The sequence below is a fragment of the Streptopelia decaocto genome (genome assembly GCF_964273445.1).
Source record: "Streptopelia decaocto genome assembly, chromosome: 17".
NCBI lineage: Eukaryota > Metazoa > Chordata > Aves > Columbiformes > Columbidae > Streptopelia > Streptopelia decaocto.
Window position 1 is genome coordinate 7,837,802 of NC_138672.1, and position 19,411 is coordinate 7,857,212.

General features: G+C 54.0%; 3 protein-coding genes across 3 annotated transcripts in view; 1 reads left to right on the top strand and 2 right to left on the bottom strand.

The window, feature by feature from the left end:
- Positions 1-20: 20 nt before the first annotated feature.
- UCK1 (uridine-cytidine kinase 1) lies at positions 21-6,875 on the bottom strand. Its single transcript, XM_082068112.1, has 7 exons — positions 6,718-6,875; positions 6,451-6,610; positions 5,147-5,243; positions 4,891-5,033; positions 4,706-4,800; positions 3,567-3,615; positions 21-3,183 (listed from the first exon to the last, which is right to left on the bottom strand). Exons 1-7 carry the CDS (start codon positions 6,802-6,804, stop codon positions 2,996-2,998), a joined length of 819 nt encoding a protein of 272 aa, XP_081924238.1. The 5' UTR covers positions 6,805-6,875; the 3' UTR covers positions 21-2,995.
- A 1,499-nt stretch (positions 6,876-8,374) lies between these two features.
- PRRT1B (proline rich transmembrane protein 1B) lies at positions 8,375-10,192 on the top strand. Its single transcript, XM_082067913.1, has 4 exons — positions 8,375-8,485; positions 8,666-8,993; positions 9,166-9,297; positions 9,406-10,192. Exons 2-4 carry the CDS (start codon positions 8,679-8,681, stop codon positions 9,550-9,552), a joined length of 594 nt encoding a protein of 197 aa, XP_081924039.1. The 5' UTR covers positions 8,375-8,485; positions 8,666-8,678; the 3' UTR covers positions 9,553-10,192.
- A 604-nt stretch (positions 10,193-10,796) lies between these two features.
- Positions 10,797-19,411, bottom strand: part of RAPGEF1 (Rap guanine nucleotide exchange factor 1) — a 71,603-nt gene continuing 62,988 nt past the window's right edge. The window contains exons 17-26 of the mRNA XM_082068083.1: positions 18,166-18,257; positions 16,851-16,936; positions 16,565-16,750; positions 16,324-16,408; positions 16,038-16,132; positions 15,489-15,567; positions 15,244-15,345; positions 14,758-14,855; positions 14,264-14,392; positions 10,797-13,889 (exon numbers count right to left, since the gene is read on the bottom strand). Coding sequence (XP_081924209.1) covers positions 13,739-13,889; positions 14,264-14,392; positions 14,758-14,855; positions 15,244-15,345; positions 15,489-15,567; positions 16,038-16,132; positions 16,324-16,408; positions 16,565-16,750; positions 16,851-16,936; positions 18,166-18,257 — 1,103 coding nt within the window. The 3' untranslated portion in view covers positions 10,797-13,738. The remainder of the gene's footprint in view (positions 13,890-14,263; positions 14,393-14,757; positions 14,856-15,243; positions 15,346-15,488; positions 15,568-16,037; positions 16,133-16,323; positions 16,409-16,564; positions 16,751-16,850; positions 16,937-18,165; positions 18,258-19,411) is intronic.

Here is a 19,411-nt window from a genome sequence, read left to right on the forward strand (position 1 = left end):
TACAGGCAAAAGGAAACGCCTTTTATGCAAAGCCAAGAATTTATTGTTAGTATAAATGCAATCTTAACAGTCCGATCAAATAAGAGTAGCCCAGATCTGCTACAGAAAAATAAAAGAATACTGTTACAAAAAAAGGTCTCAACAGTAATATAGCTGTTACGAGCACAACTCCCAGTCTCCACCCCTGTTACGTTCACCCTTCCACTGCACCTCAGGCTCTAAGGCTGCTGCCTTCAGTCAACAGCATCCTGGGTCCTTTGCTGGGAAGAGGACACTGAACTGGTTTCTTCTTCCTCTTCCCTGGGCATCTCATGTTGGTGGTTTCTTCCTCTTGCACTATGTTGCACTTGGGGCTATTTTAAATGTTCCCTAGCACCTTGGTCTGCAATTCCATGTTACAACAAGTTACTATAAATAGATAGTCTCCAACATATTAGATACTTTTCCATTTTCTTCGTTACCCTTAAAAACTGGGTTTTCCCAGCTCCAAAGTTTACACATCCTTAATTATCAGTAATCAGCCCTGCAGTCTTCAGCATCATCCCATGACTATATTCCTCAGCAATGCGTTATTTGCCCCCACTTGCAATCTCTGCTATCATCCCTCTTTCATTACATTACAGCATTAAGCTAAGTTTATAAATAGTTCATTCTGCTTAGAATAATGACTTGGTACTGTTATCTATTTATAATCATTTGGCATAACCATAATTTTAATGAAGCTAAGCAAAAATAAAACAAATAGACATTAAAAAAAAATTGCTGTTACAGCTAAACAAGCTAAAACAAAGCTTCAGGCAGGCCAAGAACTCAGCCCAAGCCAGCAGAATCCTTCGGCCTTGTGTTCACACAAAGCCAGCGGCCTGTTACTAGCAGGAGCAGTGTTGTACTCACCAGGTTACACCTTAGATCTCATAGGAAGAGGGACTCTGAGCAAGGCAGAACTGCTGGTGCTGCCAAGGAAACCTGTTCTAACCTGTACACAGGTGTTTGGGGTAAAAACATTGTTGGGAGCTCAGCCCATGCCTGGCTGGCACCAGCAGAGGAATTCACAGGGCGGGAGAAGGTGCAAGTTGGTAATGGCTCTGTACAGGTATTTAACAAGGTTATCGTACCTATGCCACATTTGATTTCTTTTTTCCACGTGGCTCCAGCAGCGGGATCTTGCAATACAGCTCAAAGCTGACCAAGAACAGCAGTCCCAAGCAGAGCAGGGGATTTTTAACCTTAGAGTTCCTCACAGCTCTAACAAATGCTATTCAGGGCTGCTTTGAGCTCCCCACGCTCCACGAGGTATGATCAGGTATGATCAACCACCACAGTCATTCAAAGCAGGTTTTAGTGACTATTTTGCCTCCGCTTCATCAGCCCCGAGAGCAAATGCTTCGTGCAGTAGCTCACACTCTAAGCCTGTCACCCTGAGCCAAACAGCACCAGCAGCAGTTTGGCGATGAGCTGCTTTCTCCTCGGTATTCCAGACATGTACCACAGAACTGTGGAGACCACGAACACACAACCACCCTTTACCAATCTCCAGTGTTGCAAAGACTAAAGGGATGAAAGTGCAGACTGCATTTCCTTAAGATATGTTTTTTTTTCTCCTCCAAAGCTTCAGCCATTACAGAACTAAACAATCTGGAATTAAATGAGAAAGAGCTGTTGAGTGTAACAGCATCTCCAGAAGGGTTCCTTCCCATACCTTTGTGCTGGTGTAGTGCAAGCAGCACAAATACCTTTTCTATAAAATGGTGATTTCCGCTCACTGTTTGTGCATCTCCTTATTAGCCAAATAACACACCCACAACCAACACAGCCAGACCCTGCTTTTGAAAAACTAGCAAATATGAAAAAGTTCCTTTTCATAATATTTTCCCCCACCCTCACTCTCAAAATTACACCATAAATCACAAGGACATTTTTCAAAGGCCCAACTGCTTCTTTTTTTTCTCCCCAAAAACTTCATGTTGCTGCAGTGTCACTTATCTGGGGTAAACTACACAAACTGGGATGTCACTGTTTATACTTCCAGCCTCTTGTCTGCTCTTTTTTTCTTAGAAAACCAGACATTCTGGAGTTTAAACTGCCTGAATGCAAGGCAAGCGCTTTGACCCTGTTAGAGGGTTGAAGCGTGTCCAGAGAACTGTTTGTGCCATCAGCAGGGGGATCTTGCAGTTTACAGCTTCCCCCTTGCTGCTCTTCCCACCCAGCTCTGGACGTGGACGGATTCCGCCCAGCAGAATCTGCAACCAGCAGGACAGAAATGCCCTAAAACACACTAATACTGACAAGGTCAGGTTTCCATTTCCATGAGCAACTCAATCCAGTTGGAGCTCACACATGCAATAACAGGAGAAGGAGACTACTTGGGTAACAAAAATAATCACACAGTTCGGGAGCCTACAACGGAATGAATTAGGAACCAGAATCACACAATTTCTTGGGCCTGTCCCCAGAATGAACTGCAAGTTCCCATTTGTCCCATACAGCCGCTGTTTCATCTCAGCAATTCCTCTACAGGTCAATCCTGCCCCACATGCTACTACTGGCTAAAAAGACTGGCTGGTGGGAGAGCAACGCCAGAACTCAAGGTACCAACAAAGTGAAGAGCAAGGGCTGCACCAGCTTGTTAACAGACACATGGTGTGAGCTAGTCTGAGATACAGAAACTGTTTTTTCTTTTGAAAAAACAGGCAGATAATTTTCCTGCTAAAGAAGATGATCATCAGGGAAATGGGGTATCTTGCTAATCATCTGGTAGCACTTAATTTTCAGGGGAGACCTCAGCATTAGACCTCATTTTGAAAATTAAAAATAAATCAAGTTTATCAAGTAACATAATAGCTCCTTCCTCTCCACTCCACGAGGAGTTTCTCACCGGTATCCGCTGCTGGGATGATACAAAGGGCACTTCACCAACCATTCCGTTGAAGTCCTTTCCCAAAGTTGTCTCCAGTGTTGGTCTGGAGCAGAGGCAAATCCTCCCGACACCGCTGGGTTAGTGGGGACGGCTGCTGGACTCCAGGTGGGAGCGTTTGCCGGTGGCCAGCACGCTGCTGCTCTCCGTCTGCTCGGGGAACGGGCGCTTGTAGGTCCGACCGTGTCCATTCATCGCCCCTCGCTGCCACTTGCAGATGTCTCCGTTCAGGATGTCTTGAATGTGCTGCACTATGAGGTTTATGGCAACTGCAGAGAGGAACGGGATATACAGGACACATACAGGCTTTCTTGGCTGAGTGTCTAGAAGATATGGAGCATCCAGCCCTGTGCAAGTTTTGACAACAAGCCCTTAAACGAAGCTCTACCTGTGCTCTGCAGGGAGGTCAGACCTCAACAGAAACCAGCGACTGCACTGCCAGCTTTCACACTAGTGTCCTGCTCTGCATCGCCCGTCACATCACATTTTTGCAGCCCCCACAGCTGGAGCAGCTGGTCAGGCTCTGCACAGCTCCCTCCCCTGCCCCCTCCAGCAGAACCTCTTCCTCAGACGTGCACAAAGGCAGCGGAGTGCCACCCGCCCCCTCCCCAACCCCACGAGAAATCAGATGGAGAGCCCAGCTCCCTCTTACCCATGTTGTCCACTCCTCGGGGAATGATCACGTCTGCGTACTTTTTTGTCTGCAAAACAGGAACGGTGGTGCAGACCGTTAATGGGAAAGGTTGGCTTGGCTCTAGGAAGAAGCCACCAAACACCAGAAAGCTGGGGGCAAAGATGGAGGGGTTCATGTGCTCTGGGACTGCAAATTAAAACACTGCCATGATAACACCTCAATTAATTGAGTAGTCACATTGGATTTAGGGTCAGGGCTTGTTCTTCCTGCCCCTTTGCATAGAATGACCGGGCAGAACCGCAGGTCCGGCGTGGAACACTTTGGCACTCTGAAGAGCACGCTGCCCTCAACAGGGCACCCGCTCCGAGGCTGAGCTCTGTTTGCAAAGAGCTGCTTCTAATCAGCATTTCACAAGCCACTGCTAAATCCCTGCGAGAGCCGAGGAACCCAGTGTGATGTGAAATTCCTTCCTGCCTCTGATGACATTTTATTGATTTTTTTACCACCAGAGAGCCCTTGGCGTTTTTTTTTCCCCTCCCTTCTTATAAAAAGGCTGGGAAATTCAGCATTTCTAATGAGTACTTTTACAATCCCAGAATTGCTTTGATCTAGAGCGAGAGGCGCCTGAGCTAGCCTTTTCCATCTTATTTAATCCACATACAGGATTTTGTTCTCAAAGGGTTTTTACAAATTAATTGATTACGTGAGCACCTAAATTGGCCCCACATTATACGGCATAGCAAGCAGACGCTGTAATGGTCTGCCCCAGGTTTTCACCTGCGTTCCCTGTGGAGAGAGGGTCTGTGGGAAACCAAGCTCTTCTTTCTTCCTTCTTAAGAATAAATGCAGAGTGGAGTGTTTCAGTCAAAGGGACCCGTGCTAAAATAGCCACGGCAGTGAGAAAATGTGCGCAGCCTCTAGGGATTTCCATGGCGCTTCACAAGCAGAAAGAACCAACCACTTAAGTCCCTTAAATAAGTAGCTTGTAATGGTTAAAGAGATGAGGCAGAGGTGAGAGCGTGGGATTTGTGAAATACAAATATGAAAAGCCACCACTGCTGTATGTACAGTGCAGCTGATCCCCAGGCAGCCCTGCTCCTTCACCCCCCCGCCCCAAACAAAAAACATGCAAATCAAATTAGTGAAATGTGTAGTACCGGTAAGCAGAACTCCTCAAAGGCAGGTTTGACGAACGTGGTGTACTGGGTGAGGATCTGCTCAAGGTCCCTCCCGCGTTTCATATCTCGCAGAACTGGGACGGGGAGATAAACGCCATGAGTCTTACAAAAGGCGGATAAGGAACACGAACAGGCTGACACTGCCGGGGAGGACAGAGCCTTACCTCTGCGGGACAGCCGGACGTCGGAATCCGTGTCGACAAAGAGCCGCAAGTGGAACATGTCCCGGATGTCTTGATTGTAGAAAACCAGGATCCCCTCAAAGAGGACAACGTCTGCGGGATAGACCACGGTTGTCTCCGCCAGCCTGCCAGGAGAAAACACCCAGAGCGCGTTGGTGAGGGGGTCAAGTGACATGTCCCAAGCACAGCTGGGGACACCCACACACACCCTGAGACTCCACATAAATCCAAAACCGACCTAGAATGGGTCACGAAGTCGTACGTTGGTACCTCAACCGTCTTCCCCTCAACAATGTTTTTCAGGGTTGTATGCATCAAATCATTATCAAAAGCATCTGCAAAAGGAAGGTTGAAAGAGGTAGATGTTCAGATGCTGCTGTATCAAATGTTCTGCTCAGATTTTCTAGACCAAACAGAAAAATCTTCTGTCCAGTATTACACCAGGAAAAAAAAGGAACTTATGGCTTATTCTTTCCTACCAGCAGCAATCCAACGCTCCCCACCCAAACTGTAATTGCAACACGTGGTTCCAGAGATAAGGAAGAGAGAATTTGCTGCTTATAAACAACTACAACACAATGAAATTAGGAACCCAAATGTGAAGCTGGTAAATTGTAGAATTTTACCAAACCACTTGGTAATTGTATAATTTTATGCAACTCTCAGTCTGTTAACTGAGAGTAATTTAGAAAACCTCAGACACCTTTAATGCTTTTTAAGAGCGTTACCCTTCCTGGTGAACCCAGAGCAGGCACCAGACCTCGGCCAAGGGCAGATCCTTGTCCTGTTTGCAAACCACAGCACTGCCCTGAGCAAGAAACATCAGGAGAGGACTTGGGGAGTGACGCAGTTTACTGGAGAGGTGAGGAGGAGGAGACAGCACCGTGTGAGGCAGGATGCTCTCCACCTCCCCAGCAACGCTCCACAGATGTACCATTACCACCCACAGCTTTCACAGAATCCCAGAATGTCAGGGGTTGAAGGGACCTGGAAAGCTCATCCAGTGCAATCCCCCCATGGAGCAGGAACACCCAGATGAGGTTACACAGGAAGGTGTCCAGGCGGGTTGGAATGTCTGCACAGAAGGAGACTCCACAACCCCCCTGGGCAGCCTGGGCCAGGCTCTGCCACCCTCACCAGGAAGAATTTTCTTCTCATATTTAAATGGAACCTCCTGTGTTCCAATTTGCACCCATTGCCCCTTGTCCTACCATTGGTTGTCACCGAGAAGAGCCTGGCTCCATCCTCCTGACACTCATCCTTTATATATTTATAAATATTAATGAGGTCACCCCTCAGTCTCCTCTTGTCCAGCTGCAGAGCCCCAGCTCCCTCAGCCTTTCCTCACACGGGAGATGCTCCACTCCCTTCAGCATCTTCATTGCACTGACAGCAGCGTCAGGACAAACATGTTTTGGTGGGGGAAAGCGCGTTTGTTACCCACCACTGCTCCTTTTCCACAGCCCCTGCAGGCCCCCCCCCCAGCACCCGCTGCCCCTCCCGGGCCGGGCCGAGCGCTCCGGGCTCCCGCGGCCGCCTCACCCGGGTGGTCGAAGTTGTACTGTCCCTTGAGCGCCTTGGCCTGCTGCTCGGCGCTCAGCACGCGGTAGAAGCTGTCCTGGCTCAGGATCTGCACCTTGCGCTGCCGCCGCTCCACCGCGTTCTGCCCCAGCAGCTCCATGATCTTCTCGCACACTGTGGACTGAGCGGGGAGGGCTCAGCGCGGGCCGGGGATTCCCCCCCGCGGCACCGAGCGGGGCCTTTCCCGGTGCCCGCCCCGCCGCGGGCTGCCCGCCCCCCCGGTCTCACCTTGCCGCTGGCGGTGCCGCCGCTGACGCCGATGAGAAAAGGCTTCGGGTGCGGCCGCTCGGGCTCCGCGCCGCCGGCGGACGCCATGGCGGGCTGGGAGCGCCGCGGGGCGCCACGGGAGATGGAGTCCGCGAGTCACGTGGCGGGCGGGGGCGGGGCCTCGGGCGGGGGCGGGGCCTCTGGCGGGGGCGGGGTCTGAGCCCCGGGGACACAGAGCGAGCGGGTGGATTTGGGGGAAAAGACCCTCAAAATCATCGAGTGCAACCGGTCACAGAATCACAGAATGTCAGGGGTTGAAGGGACCTGGAAAGCTCATCCAGTGCAATCCCCCCATGGAGCAGGAACACCCAGCTGAGGTTACACAGGAAGGTGTCCAGGCGGGTTGGAATGTCTGCACAGAAGGAGACTCCACAACCCCCCTGGGCAGCCTGGGCCAGGCTCTGACACCCTCACCAGGAACATGTTTCTTCTCAAATTTAAGTGGAACCTCCTGTGTTCCAGTTTGAACCCATTACCCCTTCTCCTGTCACTGGTTGTCACCGAGAAGAGCCTGGCTCCATCCTCCTGACACTCACCCTTTAGATATCTGTAAACATGAATGAGTCACCCCTCAGTCTCCTCTTGTCCAGCTCCAGAGCCCCAGCTCCCTCAGCCTTTCCTCACACGGGAGATGCTCCACTCCCTCCATCATCTTTGTTGCCCTGCGCTGGACTCTCTCCAGCAGTTCCCTGTCCTTCTGGAAATGAGGGGCCACAACTGGACACAATATTCCAGGTGTGGTCTCCCCAGGGCAGAGCAGAGGGGCAGGAGAACCTCTCTGACCTACTGACCACCCCTGTCCCTGCCCCATGTCCTGAGAACCTCATGTCCGTCTGTCCAGCCCTCCAGGGATGGTGACTCCCCCACTGCCCTGGGCAGCCTGTTCCAATGCCCCACAGCCCTTTACGTGAATACATTGCTCCCAAGATCCAACACAAACATACACATTTATACCTTATCCAGGCACGGGAGCGCTCGCGCAGTCACGTATGTGAACGTGTGTCACAGAATCATTGTGGTTGGAAAAGACCTTTAAGATCATCAAGTCCAACCATTAACCCAACGGTGCCAAGTCCAGCTCTAAACATGTTCCTGAGAACTTAATCTGTGCGTCTTGTGCAGGCGCAGGGCTGTGTGCATGTGCAGATGTATGGGTATGGTGAAACATATGAACGCACAACATATAAGAACAAAAAAAGCAGATATGTAAAAGATATATCCATACAGTGCACACGCACAATGTGTATGGGGGTATATATATATATATGTGTGCATACATCTACATGCACATTAAATACTAATAGATGTAGCTAAGGATGTACATTTTAACATACATTTTGTATATAAATAGATGTGGCCAGAATATATAGGCAGCACTTTCTATGTACAAACATAACACTTTAAAATAAAGACAAATCATACACTTACCTATAAAAAAAAGGGTTTAACTGTATGTAGCTGCACACCCAAGCCGTGTCCCGTTTCTGTACCAGCACACATATCACACATACCCATGTCCCCACACACCAGGCTGTGCTCAGCATCCCCCGGTCGCACCCCCGGGTCCTGCCGGGGTGACCCCCCCGGCCCGGGGGCGGCAGCGCCGGGCGCGGCCCCGCCCGCGGTTCGCTGGGCAAACAGCCGGTGGATCATTAACCCGCCGGCCCCGCCGCGCAACCGCCCGCCGGCCCAGCCCGAGTGTGCGCCCCGGGGACCCGCGGGCACCGCCGTGAGTGGGGGCGGGGGGGGACACGGGGGCGGCGGGGGGTTGGGGTCCCTCAGACACGCGCCCACCCCAGAACTGACCCGAGTTACGGGGGGACGTTTGGGGCCGGTGGGCCGGGGCTGTGCCGGTCCTGTTGAGGGGTGGGGGACAGCGGGGCATCCCATGGCCTCCCTGTCCCCGCAGGTGTCCCTGCGGGATGGAGGGTGACACGTCTGCCAGGCCCTGGGACCGAGGAGCAGAGCAGGGGGCGGCCGGGGGGCTGCCCAGCTCCGGCCCCCACTGGGACCCCCCCACGGGCTGCGGGGACGGGCCCATGGTGGCGGTTGCCAACACGGCCTTTGAGGGGGACCCGCCGCCCTACTCGCCCCCGGACCCCAAGAGCGTTCACCTCCTCTACCTGCCCCTCCCGGCCGGATTCTCCCAGCAAAGACCCATCGTCTACCAGCCAGGACCGGGACCAGGACCCTTCCCACCCCAGGGCATCCTGCCGGCCCCCCTGCCCTACCCCACCGTACGTATCCCCCACCCCAACAGGTTTCTGCCCCGTTCTACAGCGGGGTCACCCCTCATCCCCCTCCCAGGCTCATGGGGTCCCAGCGGTGCCTCAAGCAATGCTCGAGCACAACAGCCTGGGGAGGGGGGACGAGGGGGGACCGTGCAGCTCTAACCCCCCCGTGTCGCAGTACAATGGGCAGCCGAGCACGAGCCCGTCGCCCGCCGGCCACAGGCCCAAGGACTACATGGTGGAGTCGGTGCTGGTGACCATCTTCTGCTGCCTGCTCACCGGGGTCCTCGCCCTTGTCTACTCCCACAAGGTAAGGACAGCACCGTCCTGATTTACACCAAACCCGCTTGGCACCTCAAATCCCCCGTCCCGGCGCTGCGGGTCTCTTCTAACCTCTCCCCTTCTCCCCCCGCGCCAGACCCGGGCTGCCATCGGCCGCGGGGACATGGCCCAGGCAAACGTGGCATCCAGAAAGACCCAGTCGCTGGTCCTCTTCAGCCTGCTCTTCGGTTTGTTCGCCTCCATCAGCTGGGTCATCTACGTCCTGGTGGCCTTGTACCTGTGACGGGGCCCTGAGCCCCAGGGACACGGTGGGTGCCGGGGGCTCCCTGTAGCTCCCCATGGCCTGGGTGGAGCGGCCACAGCCCCCATGTGGCATCACCATGGATTATCGGACCACAAAGGATTATCGGACCACAAAGGATTATCGGACCAAGGCGCAGCGTCTGTGCTCCCTGGTGGGATGAGGAGCCGTATGGACCTTTACTCACCTGCCCTCAGCCCCATGAATCACAACGCGAGCAGGATGAACCCAGCCCGACGTGATAGTGGTGCCGTGTCCCACAAGGAGCTGTGTCAGAGCGGAGGCACCGCACACGGGATCAGGCTCTGCTGGGGAATGGTGGACCCTGTTACCATCAGCCGTCACTTGGAGCTGCCAAATGGGACTCTGTAGAGAGAGCGTCTTGTGGAATGGGGGTTGGAGATGGAGCGAATGGCCAAGGCGTGATGGAGAGGCCAAGGCGCACGGCTGCTCCGCCGGCGGCTGCTGCTCTGGGTGTGCGAGGAGCCCTCACCAACAATTAACAGCGTGAGAAGATATAAACCCATGTATTTAGCTTCTACGGTAATTCTGCACACACAAACACACACACATGCTGTGTCACCACCTTCTTGCTGCTTCCAGATTGAAATAAAACACAGGCGTAGCCAAAGCTTCTGTTTTCTGCGCACACCACGGACGTGCCCTGCACCAAACCCTCCTCGCGGCTTCTGTCCACCACGAAATTCAGGGTGAGTTCTGCAATCGGTCACATTGTTTTCCTCCAAAAGCAGGTGGGTGCTGAGGCTTCAGCCCAAGCAGCACCCCGGGGAGACCCCGGGGAAGGACACGGGGACCCCGCAGCCCCCGGGCCGGTGGGACGCGGCGGCTGGTGCAGCCCCGGTGAGCGGGCGGGCGGCACGAGCTCGGTCGCTGTCTGGGCATCCTCCTCCATTATTTCCTGAGGAATTTTGAACCCTGTCCAGGCCTGAAATAGCGCGGGAGCCGCAGGGTTGTTCACAGCCCTCGGCCGCGGGCTGCGCTGTGCCCGGGCACGCGCTGCCTACGGGTGTTTTGGGGAGCGGAAACCCCCCGACACCGGGACATCGGTGCCCGGAGGGGACAGGAGCAGGAATCCCCCCAGCAGGTGTCGGGTTTGTACTGGAGCGAGGTTGTCTCAGAGGCAAGGAAGAGATTCGTAGGGGAAAAATGAAAGGGAAAAGGGCAGAGGAAAACCCCGAGGGCACATGAGAAAACACGAGGCCACACCAGCGCCAGAAGCGGGTTCGATTGTCACTTTAATCCACAGACTGCTGCATGCACTGTAAACAGGATCGTCAGGCGGGTTTGTTATCGGTGTTTATTTGTCTTTAATATAAAAGTTACAGGTCTGAAATGTTTCCAGGAAGATGCCACCATCGGGACCGGGTTAGTGGTAAATGTATCATACAACCGAAGAGCGGGGGGAGGCCTGGGAGCAGGTCAGGGGGGTGGGGACCGGGACGGCGCTGCTCCCGCTCCCTGCCCGGCACAGAGGGGGCTCGAGACCCTCCCTCCCCCCCAAAGAGAAGTGATGGTGTCGGTCTTGCAAACGGCTGCTCTTCTGGGCTCCTGCTCCCCAAGGACGCTGCTCCTGGACAGGGGGGGCTCTGCTCAGCAAACCTGAAGCTGCTCTGGGCGAGGAGACCCTTTTTTAGGGTCCCTCAGCCCTGCGAGCCTGGTGCGAGGTGGCGACACGAGCCAGGAGCTGTGGTTGGGACACCCTGCCTGGCCGGGACAGCTGCAAAGGGGAGAAGGGGGGAGGAAAGCTGGGGTAAGAAAAGCTCAGCCCCACGGTGCTGGACAAGGTGCTGCGGCCACGCAGACCCCGTCCCCGCGCCACGGGCTGAGCCTCCGGGCTCTGGGGGGTGGCAGAGGCTGGAGACGAGGGCGCCCCCCGGTCCTCCATGGCATGGAGCCCCAGACCCGGACGCTGCACCCTGGGAAGGGCAGCGATGGGCTGCGGGGTCAGAGCCGCCACCACACATGACAACCCTGGAAACGGCCCCCGGCACAGCGCAGAGCTCCACGCAGCTGCTGGGAGCCGGCCGGGGGGACACGGGGCGTATTTGCCTTTTCACAGTCTCGTCATGTCAGGTTTTTTAAAAAATATCTTATTTACAAAGGGAAACACAAGTGTTACCTCCTGCACGCGAGGCTGGGAAGCCTTCGGGGATTGCAAAGTCTCAGCCAGACACGACACACGGCTCCAGTGCCCTTAGTGCCATAAAAACAAACCGGCTTTGAAGTGTTCTTGCTCAGACGCGTGTTTCAGCGCAGGTAGATCCCTGCTCTGGGGCTGCTGGACCCCACGGTCTCTTCTCCTCTCCGACAAAATGCCCTTGTAGGCAGGGGGGGTCTCTTTGCACTTCACTATTTGGCTGCTGCACGAGTCCTGTGCCTAAATTGTCAGGAAAATACTCGACCTGGGCACAACCCTGGGAACGGGGCAACGCGACCGCCGCTCCTCCTGCTCCGCCTGCAGGGAGCCGGCTGACACTCTGCAACCTGTTTGCAGAAGAAAGTGCTGGCGGCTCTGATCCACCCAGAACAAACAGAGAGGCTTTGGCAAACACAGGACTGCGAGAAGTGAGTTCAGGATGCTCTGCGGAACGCTCCGGCTCTATTCCTTGAGAGCCGCTGCCCTAAAACCACAGGGATTTGTTAGACGGAGCTCTAAAAACCTGTGCCCACGCGACATGGTGCTGAGAAAGGCACCGCAAGGCTGCGAAAACCTGCAGCGTCCGCCCAAAGCCACGATCCACACTGTAAACCACGGGATGGGGACAGAGAGGAGGGAGGTGACATGGCCCGGCTGGGGACAACACTGCGGGTGGGACACGGAGGGGGGACAGAGGGGTGAGTAAGGCACACCGAACAGATCGGGGTTAACGCTGCGTGTGTGGGAAATGAGACCCCCCTTGCTGGGCTGCCCCTGGGCCCCGCTGGCTCCAGCACGGTGGGACTGGGGACGGGGCTGGGGACAAGGACCTGCTGGGGACAAGGAGCTCCTGCCAAGGCGCCCATCGCAAGGACAGCACCAAGGGTCAGCCAGACCCGCTGGAGAAGAACATTTGGCAACAAGTGAGAGGGGAGAGGAGCGGGCGGAGGGGACGGCTCGGCCGGGCACGGGGCTCCTTCCCGCTCCCCATTTCCAACCCCAGAACGGACCTGCCGGCTCCTCCTCCCGCGCCGCAGCCGCCCGAGCCTCCTTCCTTCCAGCACTTGGAACGACATTGTCACTGGTTGTGAATTTTATACATACTGTTTTGCACTTTTTTTTTTTTCCTATAAATCCATCGGTATTCAGACATGCATCAAAAAAATCCCCAACGGATTCTAAATACTAGTATTTACAGTCTCATATACTACAGCATTTACTGTGCAAAAGCTAGTACCATCACTAAAAGATACGGGTTCACGGGACGAGTGAACCGCGGTACCTCGGGTAGTCCGTGATTCCAGGGTTCGGAGGGGTTTATCGTTGCTTAAATAACAAGATCTGAGAGGAGGAGGGGGACACGCTGACTGAAGACGGCGGGTCTCTGCCCACGTTTTCAGTGCCTCTTCCGTATCTACGACTGGTGCCTTCCTCCCGCGAGGAAGGCGCCGGAGATCTGGGGTAACGCGGAGACCCCTGTAAACACAAGCAGCTCTGCGAAAGCTCCTCTGCAGAGCTCCTCTTCCGTCCTCGTCTCCTGGGGACGAACGCGTTTCGAGGTGGCATTGCAGGGGAGCCTCAAACCCTCGACTTCCACGGCTGCTGAACACCACTCCGGGGACGAGTTTGTGGGTGCTCAGCTCTCGCTGACCCTCCTTGGTGGATGAAAACAAAAACCCGGGGTATTCCGGGATGCAATGAGCCAGCAAACCACTCGCACGGCACCCTCCTTCCACACAGCTCTCTCCCCGGGTTTAAAGCTGAATGACGGCACGGAGGGACGGGAGGAGGAGGAGGGTGAGCACAGCGGCTGATCTCTGCCCTCGGTGGCTCGGTGCGCTCACCTCTCGCCCGTTGCGAGCACCCGATGACGTTGGCCCCCCCGGGACGGCCGCCAGCTGGGAGGGAGGGTGCGTCATCCAGTAACAGGTACAAACACTCAACTCCAGTCTCATAGCTGCCCTCGGCGCGTCTGCGGAGCAATTCTCCTCGCTCGCACGCCCCCTCCTCCTAGGTTTTCTCTTCTCGGTCTGTTTTCCGCCTTGTGATGTTCCGAGGTTTGATTTTGAGGGACAGTTCCCACAAGGCCTCCTCGGCCAGGTGGTCGCTGAAATCGTTGAAGAAGGACACGATGTCGTCGTTTCTTTTGATGTCGTAATGTCTGCAAAAGCACAGAGGAGGGCGGTGGTTGAACAAGGGGATACATGGGGACCCCTCCCAGCTCCAAGCCACCCGTGTCCTGCTCTAAGGGACACCCAGCGCTGTGGGGTCTGTGCTACCTGAGCCCAGTACTTGTGACTGTGGTGCGACAGCAAAAAGGGGAAAAAACATCATGCCCACCACTGCACTGAGGAAAAAAATACCCTAAAGAGGGAAGGACTGTGTCCAGAGCCCTGTTGTAACCAGGTCTCCTTCCAGCTCCATCACGATGTTTTACTTTAGCATTCCCCTTCCACAGGGGGTCCTGTGCCCCAACCACGACCCCCCGTGCCCACCCCCAGCGTGGCGGTTCTGAGTCCCTGCTGCTGCACTTACACTTGCTGGAAGCACCTCATGCTGTCCAGGATGTTAAACTGCTGCCAGCGCTTGGAAAAGTTCACTTTGTTGTCGATGTAATCGGGGTTTCCTAGATGAACAAAGGTCAGGTCCTGCAGAATCAGGCCTCTGCAAGAGAGAATGGGGTGGCAGGGCAGGGAGGGGACAAACAGGCAGGGAGGTTGGTCACACCGGGCAGGACAGCCAGCCAGATGGAATCTAACAGCCTCCTGCTGCTGCCACCAACAACAATCACAGAACAGTGTGGGCTGAAGGGACCTTCAAAGCCCATCCAGTGCCACCCCGCCATGAGCAGGGACATCTTCACCAGCTCAGGGTGCTCAGAGGGCATATGATTTGATGACTTTGCCATCTTATTCCAGATGTCAGGCAAGAAGCAAGTGCTGAGCGGAGCACAAGCTGCTGAGAAATCCTTGAAGGAACTATCTGAGCGTGCAGAAATAACAGCAGGGGAAAAGCAACTCCCAACTCACAGGTAAGGTATGCAGGGGGGTTCCACATCAGCCAGAGCTGCTCGGTAGGCGCGGAAGGACGAGGAGCTGTCGATCAGCGTGCAGTACTCAGCCAGGCCCTGCCGGAACACAAAGCGCACGGTGACTCCGCTGCTGCAAACCCCTTTTCTCTGTCACCTCTCCCCAGAGAGCCAGGGAGTTAACGCCACCCTGCAAACACCTCCAACTGATTCACTCAGCCTGAGCCTGAGTGCGTACACACCGAGCCCTCCGTTTGCAGGGAGGAGGGAGAAAAGGGCGAGGAGGAGGAGGAGGCTGTTCTGAGCCATCACCGCGCTGGCAGTGCTGCAGGATGCCCAGCTGTGCTGCAGGATTGCACCCGTGGAGAGCAGCTCTCCCCATCCCTCTGCCCTGGGACGTTGCTGGGCTGTTAAACCTCCCAACTGTTTCACACCGTCAGCACCGTTATCTTTTCCCCCGCAGACAAGAGCCCTGGCTGCTCCTCACCTCCGAGGTTTGTTTCTGCCACTCCAGCCTTCGGATGGGCGCAGAATCCAGTGCAGAAAGAATGGCCAGATAGGAATTAAAATTATTCAGCTTTCGTAAGTGCTGTGAACAGGGAGAATATTCCAGTTACTTCAGAGATCTGAAAAGCTTTCTAGCATCAAACAGCTCTGCCAACCAGAAGGTCCCACTCTCCTGCTCCTCCAAGGAGCAGCGTGTGTGACTCACGGCAAGAACCAAGCTGATACCTTCATAATCTTTATAAACTTAAGGAGAAGCCTCTCTCTATCTTGCGCTTTCTCTTGTAGCATAATTATTGAACGGACCCTGGAAGAAAAGACAGAAAAAAGATAAACCCACTTAAGCAGATCTCAGATTCTTTTTGTTTCATTTAAAAAACAGGTAACTGATAAGGATGGGCCTACAATACTAAACAGTTCATGACACCTCCAACTGAAATGGAGCACTCTAATTCACAAGAAAGACAGAAAAATGTCAAGGACGACAACACGACCCTTCACAGAGCGCATTTATTTGCAGGGGGAATGTTTATTTGAAGGGCTCAATGGTACTGACAATAACTCCTACAGGTTACAGTGTCCCATACAAACCTCCCAATTTTCTTTCTCCTGTGCTCTGGGGTCTTCAGAGAGTGCCCTGCATCTAATTCTTGGCCAAAAATATAGGTTACCCAACTTGTAACAAGGGGACCCAACTCTACAAGGAATATTTCGAATATTTATAGGGCACTGGGGTTTAAGCACGGTTCAGTGCCACGGTTGCTCTAAGCTCCTTACCAGTAGGACATATTATTAAAGTGCTCTGTGAACTGTGTCAGGTTGGGGCTCTTCTCCTCGTTTTGCTCCTTTGCCCAAAGCAAAACTTCTGGGATCTGCCGAGGAAGAAGAAGGGAGGGGTGTGAGAATACCACACTTTAAAACGGGATTTATGCCTCCTCATTCCCCGTCTGTGTTCACAGCCGCTTGCTGACCCGAGTTCAGCATCTCCTGCCACACAAGGGCTGTGCTGCAGAGCGGGCAGGGAACGCCAGATATTGCCCCTACCCCATCCTCATCTCTGTACCTCAATTTTGTAGAAGAGTTCAGCATCCAGGAGGGTCAGCTGCTCGGCTATTTCGTGGCTGTGGAAATCATGCAAGGTCCCTGGTCTGTAGGAAGAAAATGACAAAGTATAAAGGCTCAGAAAATGTGTCCTGTTTTATTTTTATTCTTATATTTTGGACTGAGAAAACTCTCGTGTCCACAAGAAAGGGATGCCCTGTCTCTCACAGGACCAAAGTACCGGTATGTGCATCTTTCCTCACCTGGCTGCCACCCCACGGGCTGCAAGAGGTTTGCTGGAGTTAGCGTAGCCCAGCATTTTCTTCTGATCCACTTTATCAAGGATATTCTTGCGCAGCACTCTGGCGAGGCTGAGCTCCCCGTTGCAGACCAGTCGGAAGACCAGGTCCATCAGCAGCTTGAGAATTTCTTCCGTCAGCTCCACTAAGCTGAGAAAAAGATGGAAAACACAAGGAAGGCATCAGAGCCGTGACTCTGAGCTATGGAGTTTGTATCCGTACCCATCCTGAGATGAAAAAAGCAACTCACCACAGCTCATCCACCACCCTCACCAGCACAAAGAAGGTGTTCTTGCTGACTCGCTTCTTAAACGTGTCTGGGAAGTGGCAAAACTTCTCATACGTTGGTTGCAAGTTAAAGAATCAACTTAAGCGTTGTCAGACAAGCATTAGCACAATCAGCAGCTGCCTTGAGCAACATTAGAATAGTTTAATATTCTGTCTTGGCTGAAACTGGTGTTCAATTTCCAGAAAATAAGGAACACCGATATGCTCTAATTAACATGGGATTAATCTGTCACCAGCTGCAGGTAGCAGGGGTGTGAGGAGGCACTTACGCCTTGCAAAATAGATGCTGGAAGAGCAGGTGTACCCTGAAACTGTTCTCTCTAAGGTGGAATTTAATGAGTAGCACTCCTCTGCTGTGATTTCCCCGCTGGTCTGAGACATCTGGTCTCATGACAGATCTCAGATGTCACCTCTGCCTTCCCCACTGCCCAATTTGCTGCAAGGGGCATGGTGGCAAGGGACACAGCACAGGTTGAAAAAGCTGCTGCCAGGTGGACAAAGGGAAAGAGAAAAAGGTTACTGGTTATTCAAGTATTGACAAGCAGCAATGCCCCAGCTGGTATTTTCACTGACAACCGCTCCACAGCGAGATCCGTGTGTCCTTGGACACGCTGATGCCAGCAGGAGCGTGGGGAGCAGGCTCTGCTGCAGGTGGCAGTGACGAGCTGTGACAGGGGACAGGGTGACGTCAGGCTCCCTTTGACGTGCACAGACAGGACCTAAGCCCGTGAGGTCTTTGCACTGTCGGAACCGAGATGCTGAGCAGCTCAGCTGAGGGCGAGGGGAGCAGCGGGGACAGAGCGCAGGGGCCATCGCCTCCTTAACAGCCACGAGCTCGGGTCGGAACTGGAGGCTACGAGGACATTCTCTTCCGCGCTACGTTTCTTGTAGTAAGAGGGAAAAAAGGTCTTGACCATTCAGTGATCTCCAGCATTAAACAACATCTACCCACGCAGGCAACCCCCACAGCCCCTCCCGACAGCGTGATTCCTGTTCTTGTAGATGTCCTGAACAAATGGCCCGTTCCCCAGTGATGTACAGAGAATGTGAACTGCTCTTCTCCCCGGCCAGGGCCCTCAGGAGACAAGTCCCTGGTCCAGCACTCTGCCAGCAGCTGCCCCACAGCATCCCCCACATGCAGGAGATGCGGGACATCCTGCTCGTGACACCTCCAGGACAAGCACATCACCCACCACGCTGGCAGCGGCTTTTGGCCAGACAACTTGTCACCAGCTCCCCCCATGATGACCACGTGGCTCCGATGCCGCTCATGCAAAAGGATATCTGTACTGCAGCTTCTTGATGAGCTCTTCAGGGGTAATAAATGTCCTGTATGTAGTCAGAAAGGCTTCACAGTACAGCACCAGATCTACAGAGAAAGACAAGAAAGTCTCAGTTTCAGCCAAAGGAAGCTTCTTGTGAAGTTGAATCCAGTCTCACATGAAGAGGACACGGACACATTTTGACACGAATAGGCTTTGCAGAAATGCTGTGCTGGTGTTTCTTACCAGGAGATGGACCCTATGGCACAAGAGCAACAGTGCAACTGCCCTGTCCCCACCGTGCTGGCTCCCATTTGCAGCACCCAGGCTTGCTGCTTGTTTCTGTGACCACAAAAGGGGCCAGTGAAAAACACCTGCTTGTGGGACAGGAACTTTTAACAATGGGTCAAGGAAAAATGTAGTTTAGACCTTGGGGATACTTTAAAAATATCTGATGGTGAGAGGCGGGTGCCTGTTCGCTGTCTGTACCACTTAGGTAGCACAGAGCCCTGTAGAAAGACACGGTCACTCTTCCTCCTGGTCAGGAACACGTGGTTTGACACGGCGATACAGTGCTGCAGACCCTCTGCCCTTGCTGCGCTCCAGGAAATCTGCCCCAGGATGGTGTAAATGTTAAATATTTTTGGCCAGAAGGAGAGTAAATTGCAGTACAAAACCTGATGCTACCGTGACCCTGCCACTGCACAGACGCAGTGCACACAGTCGACTTCTGTTCATTAATCTGCAGCAGGTGCAGTGCCCAGCACACTGCACCCATGCACTGCAACCACTGCCGCAGCCTCGGCAGTGCAGAGAAGGAGAAAAAGCTTCTGCCGTGCCTGCCCAGGCTCAGCTCCACATGTAAAACTTGTTTCAGCCAGGCCAGGGCTCACCCCGCACCTGTGTACCATCCATCCCTCGCACGGAGAGGTGGGGGAGAGCAGGACCGGTGCGATCTGTGCCTCTACCTGCCACGTTTCTCTTGGCAGGAGCCTGACAGAGGCGCCGCGTCCTCCTGCTCTAAAGTCAGGGAGCGCTGCTGCCTTTTGGTTAAAGACAATCAGACGTGAGCTCCAAAGCCGGAGGCTGGGTGGTCATGTCAAGGGTGAGTCCCAGGCCTCGTCCAGCCGTAATCCTGCGCTCACAGCCAGCGTGTGGCTGGGAGCACTTAACCGACCATGGATTTTATTCCTAAAGACAAGTCTCCCTTTATCCTTTATTCCATTTAGCTCTTTTAGAAAACTCAAACGGACAAGAAGCA

Bases quoted from the DNA above. Each gene is read 5' to 3' on its own strand.
- UCK1 (XM_082068112.1), bottom strand. From the start codon at position 6,804: ATGGCGTCCGCCGGCGGCGCGGAGCCCGAGCGGCCGCACCCGAAGCCT. The intron at 3,616-4,705 runs GTACTACACATT...CCTGTTTTGCAG, and splicing joins TTGAGGAGTTCTGCTTACCG to ACAAAAAAGTACGCAGACGT. The intron at 3,184-3,566 runs GTAAGAGGGAGC...TCCTCTCTGCAG, and splicing joins CCGAGGAGTGGACAACATGG to TTGCCATAAACCTCATAGTG.
- PRRT1B (XM_082067913.1), top strand. From the start codon at position 8,679: ATGGAGGGTGACACGTCTGCCAGGCCCTGGGACCGAGGAGCAGAGCAG. The intron at 8,994-9,165 runs GTACGTATCCCC...CCCGTGTCGCAG, and splicing joins CCCCCCTGCCCTACCCCACC to TACAATGGGCAGCCGAGCAC. The intron at 9,298-9,405 runs GTAAGGACAGCA...CCCCCGCGCCAG, and splicing joins CCCTTGTCTACTCCCACAAG to ACCCGGGCTGCCATCGGCCG.